Source organism: Palaemon carinicauda, chromosome 16 (assembly GCF_036898095.1).
Source record: "Palaemon carinicauda isolate YSFRI2023 chromosome 16, ASM3689809v2, whole genome shotgun sequence".
NCBI classification, from domain to species: domain Eukaryota; kingdom Metazoa; phylum Arthropoda; class Malacostraca; order Decapoda; family Palaemonidae; genus Palaemon; species Palaemon carinicauda.
In genome coordinates, this window is record NC_090740.1 from 115673140 (window position 1) to 115688139 (window position 15000).

At 34.4% G+C, this 15000-nt stretch overlaps 1 protein-coding gene across 1 annotated transcript in view; it reads right to left on the reverse strand.

The window, feature by feature from the left end:
• The window catches only part of LOC137655103 (nephrin-like), a 521200-nt gene extending 512815 nt beyond the window's left edge, over positions 1-8385 (reverse strand). Inside the window, exon 1 of the mRNA XM_068388994.1 lies at positions 8047-8385. Within this exon, the coding sequence (XP_068245095.1) occupies positions 8047-8146 (100 nt within the window). The 5' untranslated portion in view covers positions 8147-8385. The remainder of the gene's footprint in view (positions 1-8046) is intronic.
• Between the last annotated feature and the right edge of the window lie 6615 nt (positions 8386-15000).

Sequence of the window (15000 nt, forward strand, 5' to 3'; positions counted from 1 at the left end):
ATCTTTAGTGTTAGTTTTGTAAGCTAAAAATACATATTTATTTATTGAAAGGTTTAAAGGCCGCTCATGAATGGCAGTGGCAATGGACAATGATATTGCCCCATCGAGCAGGACAATGCCCTAGAGACTGACCATATATACATATGATCAGCGACCAAGCCCCTCTCCACACAAGCTAGGACCAAGGAGGGCCAGGCAATAGCTGCTGATGACTCAACAGATAGACCTATAGGCTCCCACAGACCAACCCCCCCCCCTCCATCATGAGCTCACAAGGAGGGTGAGATTGTAGCGACCAAATGAACTAACGAGTTGGGGGAGTGCTCAAACCCCAGTCTAGCCATCACCAGGCAAGGACGCTACCGCCAGGCCACCACAACCCTAGTTTAAAGGCGGCTCATGAATGGCAGAGACAATGGAAAATGATATTGCCCCATAGAGCAGGACAATACCCTAGAGACTGACCATATATACATATTATCAGCGCCCAAGCCCTATCTTCGTCTCGACCATCAAATTCAATGTAAAATTGGGGAAAGTTGATTCCTAAAATTTCACAATAAATACAAAAACCATTCTTGAATTTCCTGAACGATACTCCCTACTATTTCTAAGAATAAATTAGATAATTACGAAGAACTGGACTTGTATCTAGGTGTCCATAGAAATCATAAAAGATTCATAATTTTTAAAATTTTGAAAGATACATTAGATGATATTAACATAGTGTTACAATACAAATATATTTTCCAATTTTTTTAGAATCAGTGAAAGCTTAGTAAATCATACAAGCTGACTAGTATATATATATATATATATATATATATATATATATATATATATATATATATATATACATATATTTATGATAAACATAAACATATGCTCCACTTTATCTAATCAAAGAGACATTTTTAACAAATGATCATATTATTGTCACGTTAATATGGACATAGATTTAACAATGATTATTTCTTAAAATACATATTTTATTACCGTAGAGATATCAACCATCATGAAATCAAGAGATGAAAAGAATAGTGTATTCAGAAAAGTTCATCTCACTATTTGCGTTTTTGTGAGCATAAAAGAAAAAAAAATATCATTGGTATTGGAGATATTCCTATGGTAAGGCTAACATGAAAAATATAAGAAAACTTTAGAAAATTACTTTTACGAAGTACAGTCATATATCTTCCAATCTGTCAAGATATGTTGAGGGTATTGTACGCAACTCTCTCTCTCTCTCTCTCTCTCTCTCTCTCTCTCTCTCTCTCTCTCTCTCTCTCTCTCTCTCTCTCTCTCTCTCTGATTGTAATATCACTACTTTACGTCAATATATCCAATTTTAAAACGGTAAAAATCCTGGAATAAATGTTGCCAGGCATTTGCCGTTTTTTAATGCAAATTTTTAACATTGTTTCACTTAAAGAAGTCAAGTGTGGGTGTAAAATTCAATTGGAAGAATTATATGGAAGTGACTGGGAGTAACTGTTTATTTAGTACTTGGGATGTGAAATCTAGAGCCACATCATCATCATCATCAACATCTCCTTCTATGACTATTGACATCAAGGGCCTAGGTTAGATTCTCCAGTCGTATCTCTCTTGAGCTTTTAAATCAATACTTCGCCCTTCATCATCTCCTACTTCACGCTTCATAGTCCTCAGCCATGTAGGCCTGGGCCTGCCAACTCTCCTGTTGCCTTCCAACTCTTCCAGTTCCTTCTAGAGATACACAGAAGTGGTAAAACATTGATTTGTAAGAAAATAGAGATCGGAGTAATTTGAGGTGGCCTAGTCATGTGGAAAGACTGAGCGTTAATAGTGTATATATCAGTAGTGCTTGGATGTAAGCAGGAAGTAGGGCCTAACAAAGGCATTATAGAGGGTGTGGAAAAATTGAGAGGGAGAGGCTTAATATCCAGAAAGTACATGGTTGTACAAGATATAGGTGTATTGCAGCACATTGTTTTGAGAGCTCAATAAACTTTCGATTATCTTTTTATCTAGATATATGAAGCTGTTCATTTTGAGGAAGTTTTCTGTGGAGAGGTTTATCCATGATTCTGAAACTGAAAGTTGAATGTAGTAGTAACTATTGTGTTAAATTGTATCGGGAGATATAAAGTCACTCTTTGGTAAGAGAATATATATATATATAATTTATATATATATATATATATATATATATATATATATATATATATATATATATATATATATATACTTTATGTGTGTATGTGAGTGGTGAGTGTGTGCACCAAACCTCAGGGGTGAATTGACACTGTACATACATACCTTGTCTGTAATGAGTTTGCATCGTGGTCATAGCAGCTTTCATCTATCATATAATATTCTCTCTCATTCAAGAGCCAGAGCGAGTTAAGCTATCAAGAAAAAAGGGAATATTTTATCAAAGAGCCCTAGCTACATAGCACATTCTTCCTCTATCGCATTATAGTCCTTACACATTTTTTTATTAATTAGGGAAGTATTAAATTAGTATAAAAATAGATAGTGTAAGATTAAATAAAACTTTCTATATATTTGTAAGCTGAAATATATATTGACAGGATGCCAGAAAACCTCAAATAAATCAATCAATCAACAGACATCTATAACACAAGTTTTTTTTTTATATATATATATAATTATAGAAGTATCAAATTAGTATAAGAAATTGATAGTCTAAAATTAAATCAAACTATCTATATATTTGCAAGGTAAAAAATATATTATCATTATTATTAATAATTTCTAAGCTACAACCCTAGTTAGAAAAGCAGGATGCTATAAGCCCAGGGGCTCCAACAGGGAAAATAGCTCAGTAAGGAAAGGAAAAAAGGAAAATAAAATATTTCAGGAAGAGTAACAACATTAAAGTAAATATTGACAGGATCCCAGAAAACCTCAAATCAATCAATCAATCAAAATCAATCTATAATCAAATCTATATACACTGTTAAAAAACCGTAAGTTTAGTATGAAATTCTCCGTAAAAATATACGGTTCTCAGTCGTATTTCAGTAAAATACAGGCGACCGTAATCTTACCATACTTTGTTATTATCTTTTACGGGTTGGTGCCCGTAATATCACTCCTTTACGTCAATATATCCGTTTTTAAAACGGTAAATGCCTGGCTGTTGTGGCCTGATTGGTATCGTCTCTGCCTGTTGTTTGCCAGTCGGGGGTTCGAGTCCCGCTCAGACTCGTTAGTGCCATTAGTGTCTGCAGCCTTACCATCCTTGTGAGCTAAGGTTGGGGGGCTTTGGGGCGCCTATAGGTCTATCTGCTGAGTCATCAGCAGCCACTGCCTGGCCCTCCCTGGTCCTAGCTTGGGTGGAGAGGAGGCTTGGGCGCTGATCATATAGTATATGGGCCGTCTCTAGGGCATTGTCCTGATTGCTAGGGCAATGTCACTGTCCCTTGCCTCTGCCATTCATGAGCGGCCTTTAGACCTTTAAACATTTATTCCAGGATTTTTACCGTTGTTTTTACGGCAGATTTCTAATAGTGAACTGTACCCGAATAAAGCAATAAATAACACCAACAACGAATTAATATAAGTTAGGTTTCAAAAATATGATATTCCAAATTATTTGCTGGCTTCAATATTATTGTTTATGGTCGTCTGGTATGATTGAATATCAAGACAAAATCACGGAGGGTGAAATAGACCAGGTGGTAAAAGGGTTAGGAAAAGATAAGAAGAACGTCTCCATTTAATTTGCCTTTTATAAAAGAGTTTATTTATCGTAATAAGTAATTTCACTTTTGGAAAAATTAAATTTAGTTTCCTTCTGACCATGGTATTGACAGTTGACATTCTTAGAATGAGAAAATGCTGAACAATTGTTTTAAAAGCCTTTCTACATTTAGGTTATCCATAGTGGTCATTTTTCTGCTTCTTTATCTCAGCTTTTTCGTATTTTACTTTTTCTCTTAACAATAATGATAGTGTACCAACCGTGTGTCACACGATCGTACAAGGTTCATTTTGTGTATATATTATGCTTGTAACTTCGCTCTTCCCGCGCACTAAAAAGAACCAGAATAAACATGTCTGCTTTTCTCCTCTGTAACAGTGTCGATTTTTTAACATGAAAATTCTTGTTCTACAATAAACTCACTCAGTAGCTTTCATCCTGCCTTTGAGTCACAACCTTCTCTCGGCCCGTCACAATAGTAAGAACAATGATAATAGTAATATTAATTTGATAGAACACCTTCTTTTATACATTTAGAGCTTATGATGATAAAGGGATCCCTCACTGGTGAGCGCCAAGCTGGGGTTCGAGTCCCGCTCAAACTCGTTACTTCCTTTGGTCGCTGCAGCCTAACTATCCTCGTGAATTAAGGATGCGGGCTTTGGGGGAGCTTATAGATCTATCAGGTGAGTCATTCTTTGTCCTAGCTTGGGTGGAGAGGGGGCTTGGGCGATGATCATTTGTTGATATGGTCAGTCTCTAGGGCATTATCCTGCTTGGTAGGGCAATGTCGCTACCCCTTCCTTTGCCGTTCATAAGGGACCTTTAAACACTCTTAAGTTCTTTGAATAAACGGATGAAATTAAGAACAAGGGACAATATATATATATATATATATATATATATATATATATATATATATATATATATACATATAGTACATATATATATATATATATATATATATATACATATATATATATATATATATATATATATATATATATATATATATATATATAGATATATTAACATATATACATATATATATTTATATATATTAACATATATATATATATATATATATATATACATATATATATATATATATATATATATATATATATACAGTAAATATAAATACATATATGTATATATGTCTGTATGAGTGTGCACGTGTTTGTATTATGTTTTACTAATATCAAAACTTTAATTTCCTTGACACCCCCAAGTTCAATGCCTGATCCTTATAGATTCAACGACTCCTTGAATAATCTAATAAATAATTATTCTAAATTACATACCGAAAAAAAAATGAAAAATATTAACTTCGATAAGAACTCTTTAAAGTAAGCCTTAAGTCATATTTTGCATTAACGATAAAATTCCATTAGATATAAATAATTTCTAAATCTGATTAGATTAAAGAATAATTCATAAATCATTATCTATCGATTTATTAATAGCTATTCGGATATAACCATTAAATTAGAGTATTTGGATTTTCACATCTTAGAAAATACGATATGATTTTCAAAGCCTGTTTCTGAAATGATTTGAATATATGCTCTTTAAGCATTTCTTTGCGCATGCTCATGGCTTGACACCGAAAGTAAACATCAATGGATTTTAGGAAAATTAATCCGGAAACTCAAACATATCGTTACATAAGGACATAATTTTCATGCCGTACTTCATTGCTGATTAATGATGTGGGAAGATATTTTTACTAGGCTAAAAATAGATAAAAGACGTCCGCTCAGACCATCTGACTTTGAAATACTTATTCATCATATATTTTCCCTAACGAGAAAAATTGCACATTTTATTCCTTTATCTATATGAAATTAAACCTCTCCCAAATACCTACTGGCATCCTTATACTATCTTCTACCAACGATATGTACATCCTTTGTTATATCTCTTTAGTTGCCACTTAACATGGCATCCTTACTTTTCCTTGCATTTACTCTTCTTGTAATGTTTCCATTTACTTCTCATTTTCTTTTCCTATTTGCAACCTGTGTATATCTATTTTTTCTTTCAATTTTTCACATTAGTCATCTTGTGAAGTACATTAATCAAGATTGTCATATACTTCCCTTTACACCAGACCAGTTCCTTTGAAATCCATATGCTCAAATATTTACAATGTTTCATCAATAGGAACATTTGATTACCTCTATCAATCTATCATCTCTGTTATATATCCTGAACTCTCTCTAGGTACATTGAATTAATTAATAGCTTTTCAAGATTCATGTTTGCTATGTATTATTAGCAAACTTCACAAAAATAATATCATAAGCTTTTCTTTCCATGAACTTTCACTATTTTTTCCTTAAAAATCGTTCAGGAATTTCTGTTGCTTTCAAAATAAAAAATTTACAATACATCTTCCTTAGTATACTAATAATTTTTTGGCAACTATATATCTATTATTATTCTATTTTGCCCTTATTATCAAACAATGCAACAATAATTCCCGTCATCTGTTTCTCTGGAACCTTTCAATACACCACCCATTCTCTCAACTCAACCAGGTACAGATTCAAATTCTTCTAGAAGCTTGTTGTTTCAACTTTTTTTTTAATCCTTGGCTGTATGCATTCACTATACACAACTTTGTTCTCCATCAACAGTTGATTATAATCAGACTCTTTGCAATAACACATTAGTACCCTACCATCTACACCTTGAATCTCTATTAATCAGATACTCTATTACAATTACTGTTTGACGTCACCATAGTTGCCGCAGAGATTCTGGGCGAAATAAGCCCCACCCTCTAATGACGTTATAGCCAATCATGTTGCTTCCCGCGTTAACAGCGGTCACAAAACATCCCCTTATAGTGGTTATAAGTTAGTATAGTTTGAAATTTGTAAGGGGGTGTATAGTGACCGCTGCTAACGTGGGAAACAACGTGATTGGCTATGACGTCATCAGGGGGGTGGAGCTTATTTTGCCCGGAATCTTTACGGCGACTAAAGGCCATTTAACATTATACATTTAGCCTTATCTATATCATATACATGAACATTGAACCTCCTAAAACTTAGTATATGGGTCAAAAACTTCATTGGCGACCATTTTGTTAATCACCACAAATTGCAAATTGTAAAGAATATTAACATTTCTATTTCGTTCATTTCCGTCAATTGCGATACTATTAACGTCATCCACGTAAACCAATTATTAGCAGAATATATAATTGATAGCTATCATTAAACTGAATGGTAATTTTTATGGTAATAGATATTTACAATTAAGTTTGCGTGTTACCAGAGCACCATTTCAAAACTGTGCAACCAAACGATTTTAGTTTATTCTAAATGTTTTCACTAATTTACATATCATAATTCAATTTATAATTACTTAAAAGATACAAAAATGATTTAAGGATGTATTTCAGACTGCTAAACTTGTAAATACATCAGTGAGGTCACGAGTGAATATTCCAAGCAAGTTGTATATAAATGCCTACAAATTAGTATTGTAATATGTTGATGATATTAATAAGCAGTATGAGGACTTCTAAGAGAAGCAATTAAATAGCAGATAGCATGATCCCTTTAATGCCGAGTAGGTGATATAAACCTATTTTGAATATAACCATTCAGTTGTTGATTCATGAATATATTTCTCATCTATTCACTAGCCACATGTATAAGGAGTTAGATCTATAAACTTACATTGATAGGATTATAATCAAATTGTATTTTTCAGCAAGAGTTTGAAATTCATAATCTATCTTTCGTTTCATTATTAGAATTATATTTCATCTATTCACTGGCCATGTATATAATGAGTTAGATCTATAAACATACATTGATAGGATTATTATCAAATAGCATTTTTCAGCAAGAGTTTGAAATTCATAATCTATCTTTCGTTTCATTATTAGAATTATATTTCATCTATTCACTAGCCATATATATATAAAGAGTTAGATCTATAAACATACATTGATAAGATTATTATCAAATTGCATTTTTCAGCAAGAGTTTTAAATTCATAATCTATCTTTTTTCATGATTAAAATTATCTTTCATCTATTCACTAGCCATGTATATAAGGAGTTAGATCTATAAACATACATTGATAGGATTATTATCAAATTGCATTTTTCAGCAAAAGTTTGAAATTCATAATCTATCTTTTCTCATTATTAAAATTATCATCACTATAGAGCAAACCTCGACTATCACTCCCATCAACACTCATCTTTATCGCTGTAACAATCCCTCCACATAATCTGCAAACTTCATTAATCATTGCCCCTTAATTACCAACTGCGACAATATTACCTCCAACATAATAATCTGACTTACCTGACGTATCGAAGGTGAACGCTGCTGTGGTTTCCCTCGAGAGTAAAAGGCCCTGGCTTGATATGAGAAGCCAAACACTCCACACTTCGAAGCGCGACATTCCTGAGGGACCTAGACGGAATATAGCGAAGCCTTATTCAATTTCCTTACGGGATTGCCTTTGGATTTTCAGCTATGAGTTTCAAAACGGCACGCCATGAACACTCGTTTACCGAGTCGAAATTCGTAAGAAGTATATGTACCATTCACTTTATTGATTCCAAGTACATTTTTCTATATGTTGTCTTTCTTAATGTTGTAAAAAAACGGATTTCACATTTTCAAATGATAATTTCACTTCAGAATTTTGCTGGAATGACTTTACCAATATAATTTTTATATACTGATATATATGTGTTTTTGTTTGTGTGTGCGTTGAGGTGATTATAAAAAAACATGTTTCCTTTATTTCTCTCTCTCTCTCTCTCTCTCTCTCTCTCTCTCTCTCTCTCTCTCTCTCTCTCTCTCTCTCTCTCTGTATATATATATATATATATATATATATATATATATATATATATATATGAGTGTGTGTGTGTGTTTGTGTGTGATGAGTATATGTATGTAAATTCCTGTATGAATTCGCCCCTTACAACGATTCCCTCTTTTTTCTATAACACTGCCATCTAACTTCTAATTATCTAACATTCAGAACATTATCCTAATTCGTCGATTCTTACATTTCCATAAAACCATAATATACCTTGATCCCCCGCTCCTTTTTTTTATTTTTTTTTATTTTTTTCTTTTTCGAAGGTTCCTTTAAAATCCTTCCAAATAAATACCATCCTTTTCCCCACGCTCATGGCCATCACGAAAGCAGTTACTTACCAAGCTTATGTGACAAGAACTGTATTTGCGAGTTGGGGTTGAATCACAATAGTGTTTACTCACAGCCAGAAATTTGTTTGTTGGATGTGGTGACGTGCAAAGAAAACACCCTGTTTATGTAATTTGCGTGATCCTTGCGAGTCCAGGGTTGCCAAGTTTTCCAAATGAGAAAAGGCCAACGTCTGTTGAACTGCAGCTTTAAAAGGCCAACCTAATAATAGAAAAAGGTCGAAAATATAGCATTTAAGGCTAACCAATTTCAAAAAGGCCAAATTTAGGTATCTACCACGAAAAAGGCCAAATTTAAGTAGCTACCATGGAAAAAGGCCAAATGTTGTGTTTTTCTTCCGAAAAAAGGCCATCTTGGCAACCCTGCTTGCAACTAAGCTTAGCTTCTTTTTATGATGTGTTAAATCGATTTTTCAATGTTTGTGCTTATATTTTTTTTCTTTCGGGGTTTGTATATCCACTTTAATGTTTTCTTTAACTGGCAATACTTTTCTTGAATTAACTTCCTGGATAGTACAGTGGTAATGTGTTCGCCTAGCATTCGCATGGCAGCAGATCGATCCCAGTCCTGTACTGCACGTTTAAGCTGTTTACTGGGGAGGTCTCTGCTGTGGTTGGGCTCAATAGTGGAGGGTTGGCTTGCCAGGCTGACGTTCTGGTGAGCATCTGTTTTCATGAAACTGGAATTTAAACCAGACAACTTTAACCTTTAACCAGTTTTTTTTTTTTTTTTCTTATTTTTCTTTTTTGCAGTAATATGTTTAGCATTCAAGCTTTCATGAAGTTTCTATTAATGTTTTAGAGACCTGACCTACTTAAGGTTTAATGGGATGGAGAAACCTAGAAAATGCCGTTTGATATTGCCTACAATGACCATAGTGTATTTCTATGGAATTTTTAATCATTTTTTTTTTCAAAGCTTGCGATCAATTTTTCAAACTTCAGATACCATTCTAATCTATTCTCCACTTGATGAAATAAGTTATAAAATTCTTTTAACTTCCGTTTGATAAGGAACTTATTAAACAGTACTATACAAGTAATGTACACAATGATCATTTGAATTTCGTGTAAACTATAAAAGAAAAAATCATAATCATCATCTCCTCCTACGTCTATTGACGCAAAGGGCCTCAGTTAGATTTCACAAGTCATCTCTATCTTGCGCTTTTCAGTCAATAAGTAAATATATAATATGAATAAAATAATAATATGAATAAAAAAATAAATACCAGTAATTGCATTGAGAGTCCATGTTCATTTTTATTTATTCATGGAAGAAACCAAACTAATAAGTAAAGTAGGAAAAAAACATTCTTACCAAGATCAGATAATCCTATAATGATCGACTCTTGCCATGCTCTGTATTTCAAACTCTCATATTGTAATCAATTACAAGAGAAAACTGGAAACGAGCACTGATTTCTCTGATAAAAAAAAACCCACTGATATACTGTGATGGGCTGAGAGAGCCTGTGACTAAGAAGGCAGGATGAAAGCAACTGAGTAACTTTAATACAGAACATCCGTTTATATATACATGAACTCCAGGCAAAAAGGGCATACAAAACATAACAGGCAATTTCATGTTCAACCGACAACCGCACCGGTTAACTGTTAACGGTGAGAAAAACAGACACGGTATTTCAGGTCCCTATCAGTGCTAGGGGGAGAGCGAAGATACAAGCATATTATATACAAAAAATGAAATGTCGTTACTATGAACGATCGTGTGACACGCGGTTGGTACAATACCATAGTGTTTGTCTTAATCTCCCTTATATTTCGTGTGCTAATGTAGTTTTCCTAGAAAGCCAATGTTTGAAAAAAACAAGATGAGGAAAGAACAAACTATGAGATTTGACAATCAAGGAAGCATTAATAAAAAGATCATGTGTGGTACAATATTCTGGGATTATCTACTGACATGTCTGTGTCAATACTGGACCATAAATTTTTTTTCCTAGGAGGAAAAATGTAACTGTTCCAACGCTAACTGTTCTCTTGCTTGAGGGTACAACTGGTCACGCTATTCTATCTTATTTCTCTTCCTCTTGTTTTGTTAAAGTTTTAATAGTTTATATAGAAGATTTTTATCTTAATATTGTTACTGTTCTTGACATTTTATTTCTCCTTGTTTCCTTTCCTCACTGGGCTTTTTCCCTGTTGGAGCCCTTGGGCTTATAACATTCTGCTCTCCCAACTAGTGTTGTAGCTTAGCAATTAATAGTAATGATGATAATAATATACAACTAAAATGAAGTCTAAATGATACCAATGATAACTGTAAGCAACTATTACATTGAAGAGTGCTGCAGTGGCAGTTGAAGTCAAAATAGTATAGAGATTTGCCTTTTGGATTCAAGCTCAATATTCTTTGGACTGGTCTCCAGTGTTAGTATTATGTTGAGTCACCACGATATCCCGTTGTGATGTATCTTAGATCAGTAGCTTATTTTTACAGCAAGGCAGTGGGATAGTTTCCTTGCTCATACTATATACTATACAGTATAGAGGTTGGGGTGGTTTATTAGAAACGTCCCTGCATGGTGATCGCCAGCTGGGGTTCGAGTCTCACTCAAGCTCAATTGTTTCTTGTAGTTTCTGCAACCTCACTATCCTTGTGAGCTATGGTTGGTGGGGTTGGGGAAGACTATATGTCCATATGTGTGTCATCAGCAGTCATTGCCTATCTCTCCCAGGTCCTAGCTCGGGTGGAGAGGGGTCTTGGGCACTGATTATATAATCAGTGGCCAAGTCTATAGAGTATTGCTTTGCTAGCTAGGGCATTGTCACTGTTCCTTGCCTCTGTCATTCATGAGTGGCCTTTAAACCTTTAAATACATTAGAATCAACCATAACCCTTGGAATACTTTATTTTAATTAAACAGTCGGATTTCACGTGTCCGTGCCAGTTCTGAGCTGGTTACAAGGCTACAAGCCTGAGTAATACATACACGTGTTTGTGTGGAGCCTCGCAGGACTCTAGAGCAAACTAAGTCCCTTTGACATTTCCGCAGAAGGGCACCTGGATGACTGGTCTACTGGCTTACTTGAGCCAAACAGCCCTGTACCACAAGACAACGCACACCCTCTTCTCAGAAAACCCTGATTGACCCAACTCTGTAAGTCACAAGCGCCAGCCACCAGACTGCCTGTATTTCAGCCAATGCCACTTATTCACTTGCATCTCTCAGGTCTGACATATTGCATTGTGAGCTCTAGTGGAAGATACTTGCAAACTGTGGAGTTCCTAATGTAGTTAATTTCTCAAAATAATTTGACTTTTCGTTCCACGGTGGAAGTAAAGCATGGTAATATTCCTTCACTTGTCCTTTTTAATCTGCGCATCTCCTTATGACTCTAATGAGGCAGGTACTTATAAAAAAGACGTAGTTCAAATGGAATACCGAATGAATAGTGGGCTGTTCAAAATTAGACTTTAACACAACCATAAAGTACATGAGCATTACATCTGGTGGATATTATATATCCTTAAGAACCTGGTTTTTTCCTATACTCAGGAGGATATATAATGCAATTTAGACACCCTATATTCAATATAAAAAGTTCTTGGTTTAGAGATAGATACAAGAAAAACAGAAGTTATAGTACAACAAACAAAAACAATTAAAAATAAACTCCTCTTCACCAGCGATGATGTACAACTACAGGTGATACCACTTGGCAAATACCTTGGGAGTATTGTTTCACCTACTACTGTGATCAACAAAGACCTGCTGGATGAAATAATCCGTGCTCCACGGAATTTTGGCAGGTTGAAGACCAGGGTTCTCAGAACAAACCTTTTATACTAGCCACTAAAATCCAAATAATGCTGTATTCATTTCCTATCTTCTCTATAATGTAGAGGTCTTGACTCTTCATCAATACCATCTTAACCAACTGGAACATTTTCATATATCTTTGTTACAGAAGTTCATAGGAATCACCTGGGAAGAGCAGATTTCACACGCACATATTTTGGAATGAATGAGATGTGGAAACATAGAAGCCATGCTCACCCAGTGGCAACTACTTTGCCTTGGTCACATAAATCCCATGCCTGAAGAGCAGCTTCCAAAACTGATTTTATACGTTCTATGTATCTTTTCTTAGGGTTGACATTGCCCTAAGAAGATGCACAAACATCAAGCCAAATCTATCGTGAAGATATACAAGATTCCGTCATCTGACTTGGAAGCCTTTCTAGTGACTGCATGGTCTGTAGAGAAAACGTCAACAATGGGTTCACTGCCATGGAGAAGGGCCACAGTGTGCATCTCACCTTGAAAAATAGTTGCAAAGAGCCAAAAAAAAGAGATCCCTGCAGTTCTGAATCCTTATTTGACGTATCTGCCTAGTGGTATATAAGTCCACGAATGGACTGGTGAGTCATGTAGTTGCACATAAGTGGAGGGAATGCTTATGCTATCTTTAACATCAACTGAGGCACTTTAACTTTCATTGATGACGATGAACTGCTAGTACATTAGATCAGACAAGTATTTTTTTTTTCTTTTTTTTAGGGGTTTATTTAGTTTTGATGCACATGAATGAACTTCCTTAACTATTCTCATAGATGTTAATTCGTATTGAATATTAATAGCAATAATAAATGTATCATAATCATATAATAAATTATTCCTCAAAGTATCGACATGAAACCGATTAAGAGAACCATCTTGCAAAACTATCACTCGCAACAACGAATCAGTTAATTGACAATTTCATAAAAGATGAAAAATGAAAACGGCTTAACGAGTTAGTGAAAGGATTAATGTAATTGAACGTTCCCATAAACAAGAATCTTCTACGGAAACGAACGAGTTTTTTTGGACATAATGATAATGAGGAAAGGTAATGTCAATAATGCACGATACAAAAACTCTGGCCTGTAATTCGAGCATGATGATAACTTACAGCAAGTTTTGCAAAATTCTTTTATGAACAGTTAAGCAAACATGGGTAGTATGCCAACGTATCGTTGCACCTTCATTTCCTGTAGCATTTTGCACTGTTAAAAATTTGCATTAAAAAAACCGTAAAAATCCTGGAATAAATGTTGCCAGACATTTACCGTTTTAAAAATGATATTGACGTAAAGGAGTGATATTACGGTCAACAACCCTGTAAAAGATAATAAGAAAGTAGGGTACAGAATTACGGTCACCTATATTTTACTGAAATACGACTGCAAACAGTATATTTTAACGGAGAATTTCCTATTAAAATTAATTTTTTTTTTCGGACAGTTTGCATAATGAGAAAAACAAAATGCTCTGAATAGTTTCATCTATTATGATACGTAATATCAGAATGGTACACTGTAGGAAATGGAAACGATACACGAACGCAAGAAAAGAAAAATTGAATTAAAAAAAAAAATATCCTATATATTGATATAAAGAACTGAATATTTGAAGTTGCTTATAAACCTAAAGGTAAAAGATAATCGAGCAATATATATACGACAATCGTGTGCACACAAAATAACCATTATTCATACTTAGTAGGCCACTAACAATAAACTTATATTACGAAGATTAACTCAATTTATGGCCTGAGGCAAAACCAAGTCTGGGTTTCAGGCAAAAAGCTAAGAGATTAAAAGGTCAAAATCAATCAAAGTGATTGTATAAACTTTATCATTTTCAATTTCATTTTTTTTTCTATGAAATGGAACATGTACAGTATAGGATCGAGATCCAATATTTTTCACTAACCCGTTTAAAACTGCAACAATGATTATGCCAGATCTTTTCAGGGCCAGAGAGACTCTAATCTGGTCAGAAACAATGGATGTTAATCATGTTATTAACCAACTTACAATGAGGAACTGCAAAGTGTCGAGAGGGACCCAAGTGCTCGGATGTTAATTATATTATTAACCAACTTACAATAAGAAACTGCAAAATGTCGAGAGGGACCCAAGTGCTCGTTTTACAAGTTGGGATTCGATTTCCACACGAGACAAGGCAAATTATCCCCATTCCATCATCACCAAACATGAATATCATACCTGGTAGTTATTGGACTATGGAGGGTCGCATCCAGCGTGGAAGAGGATATAAA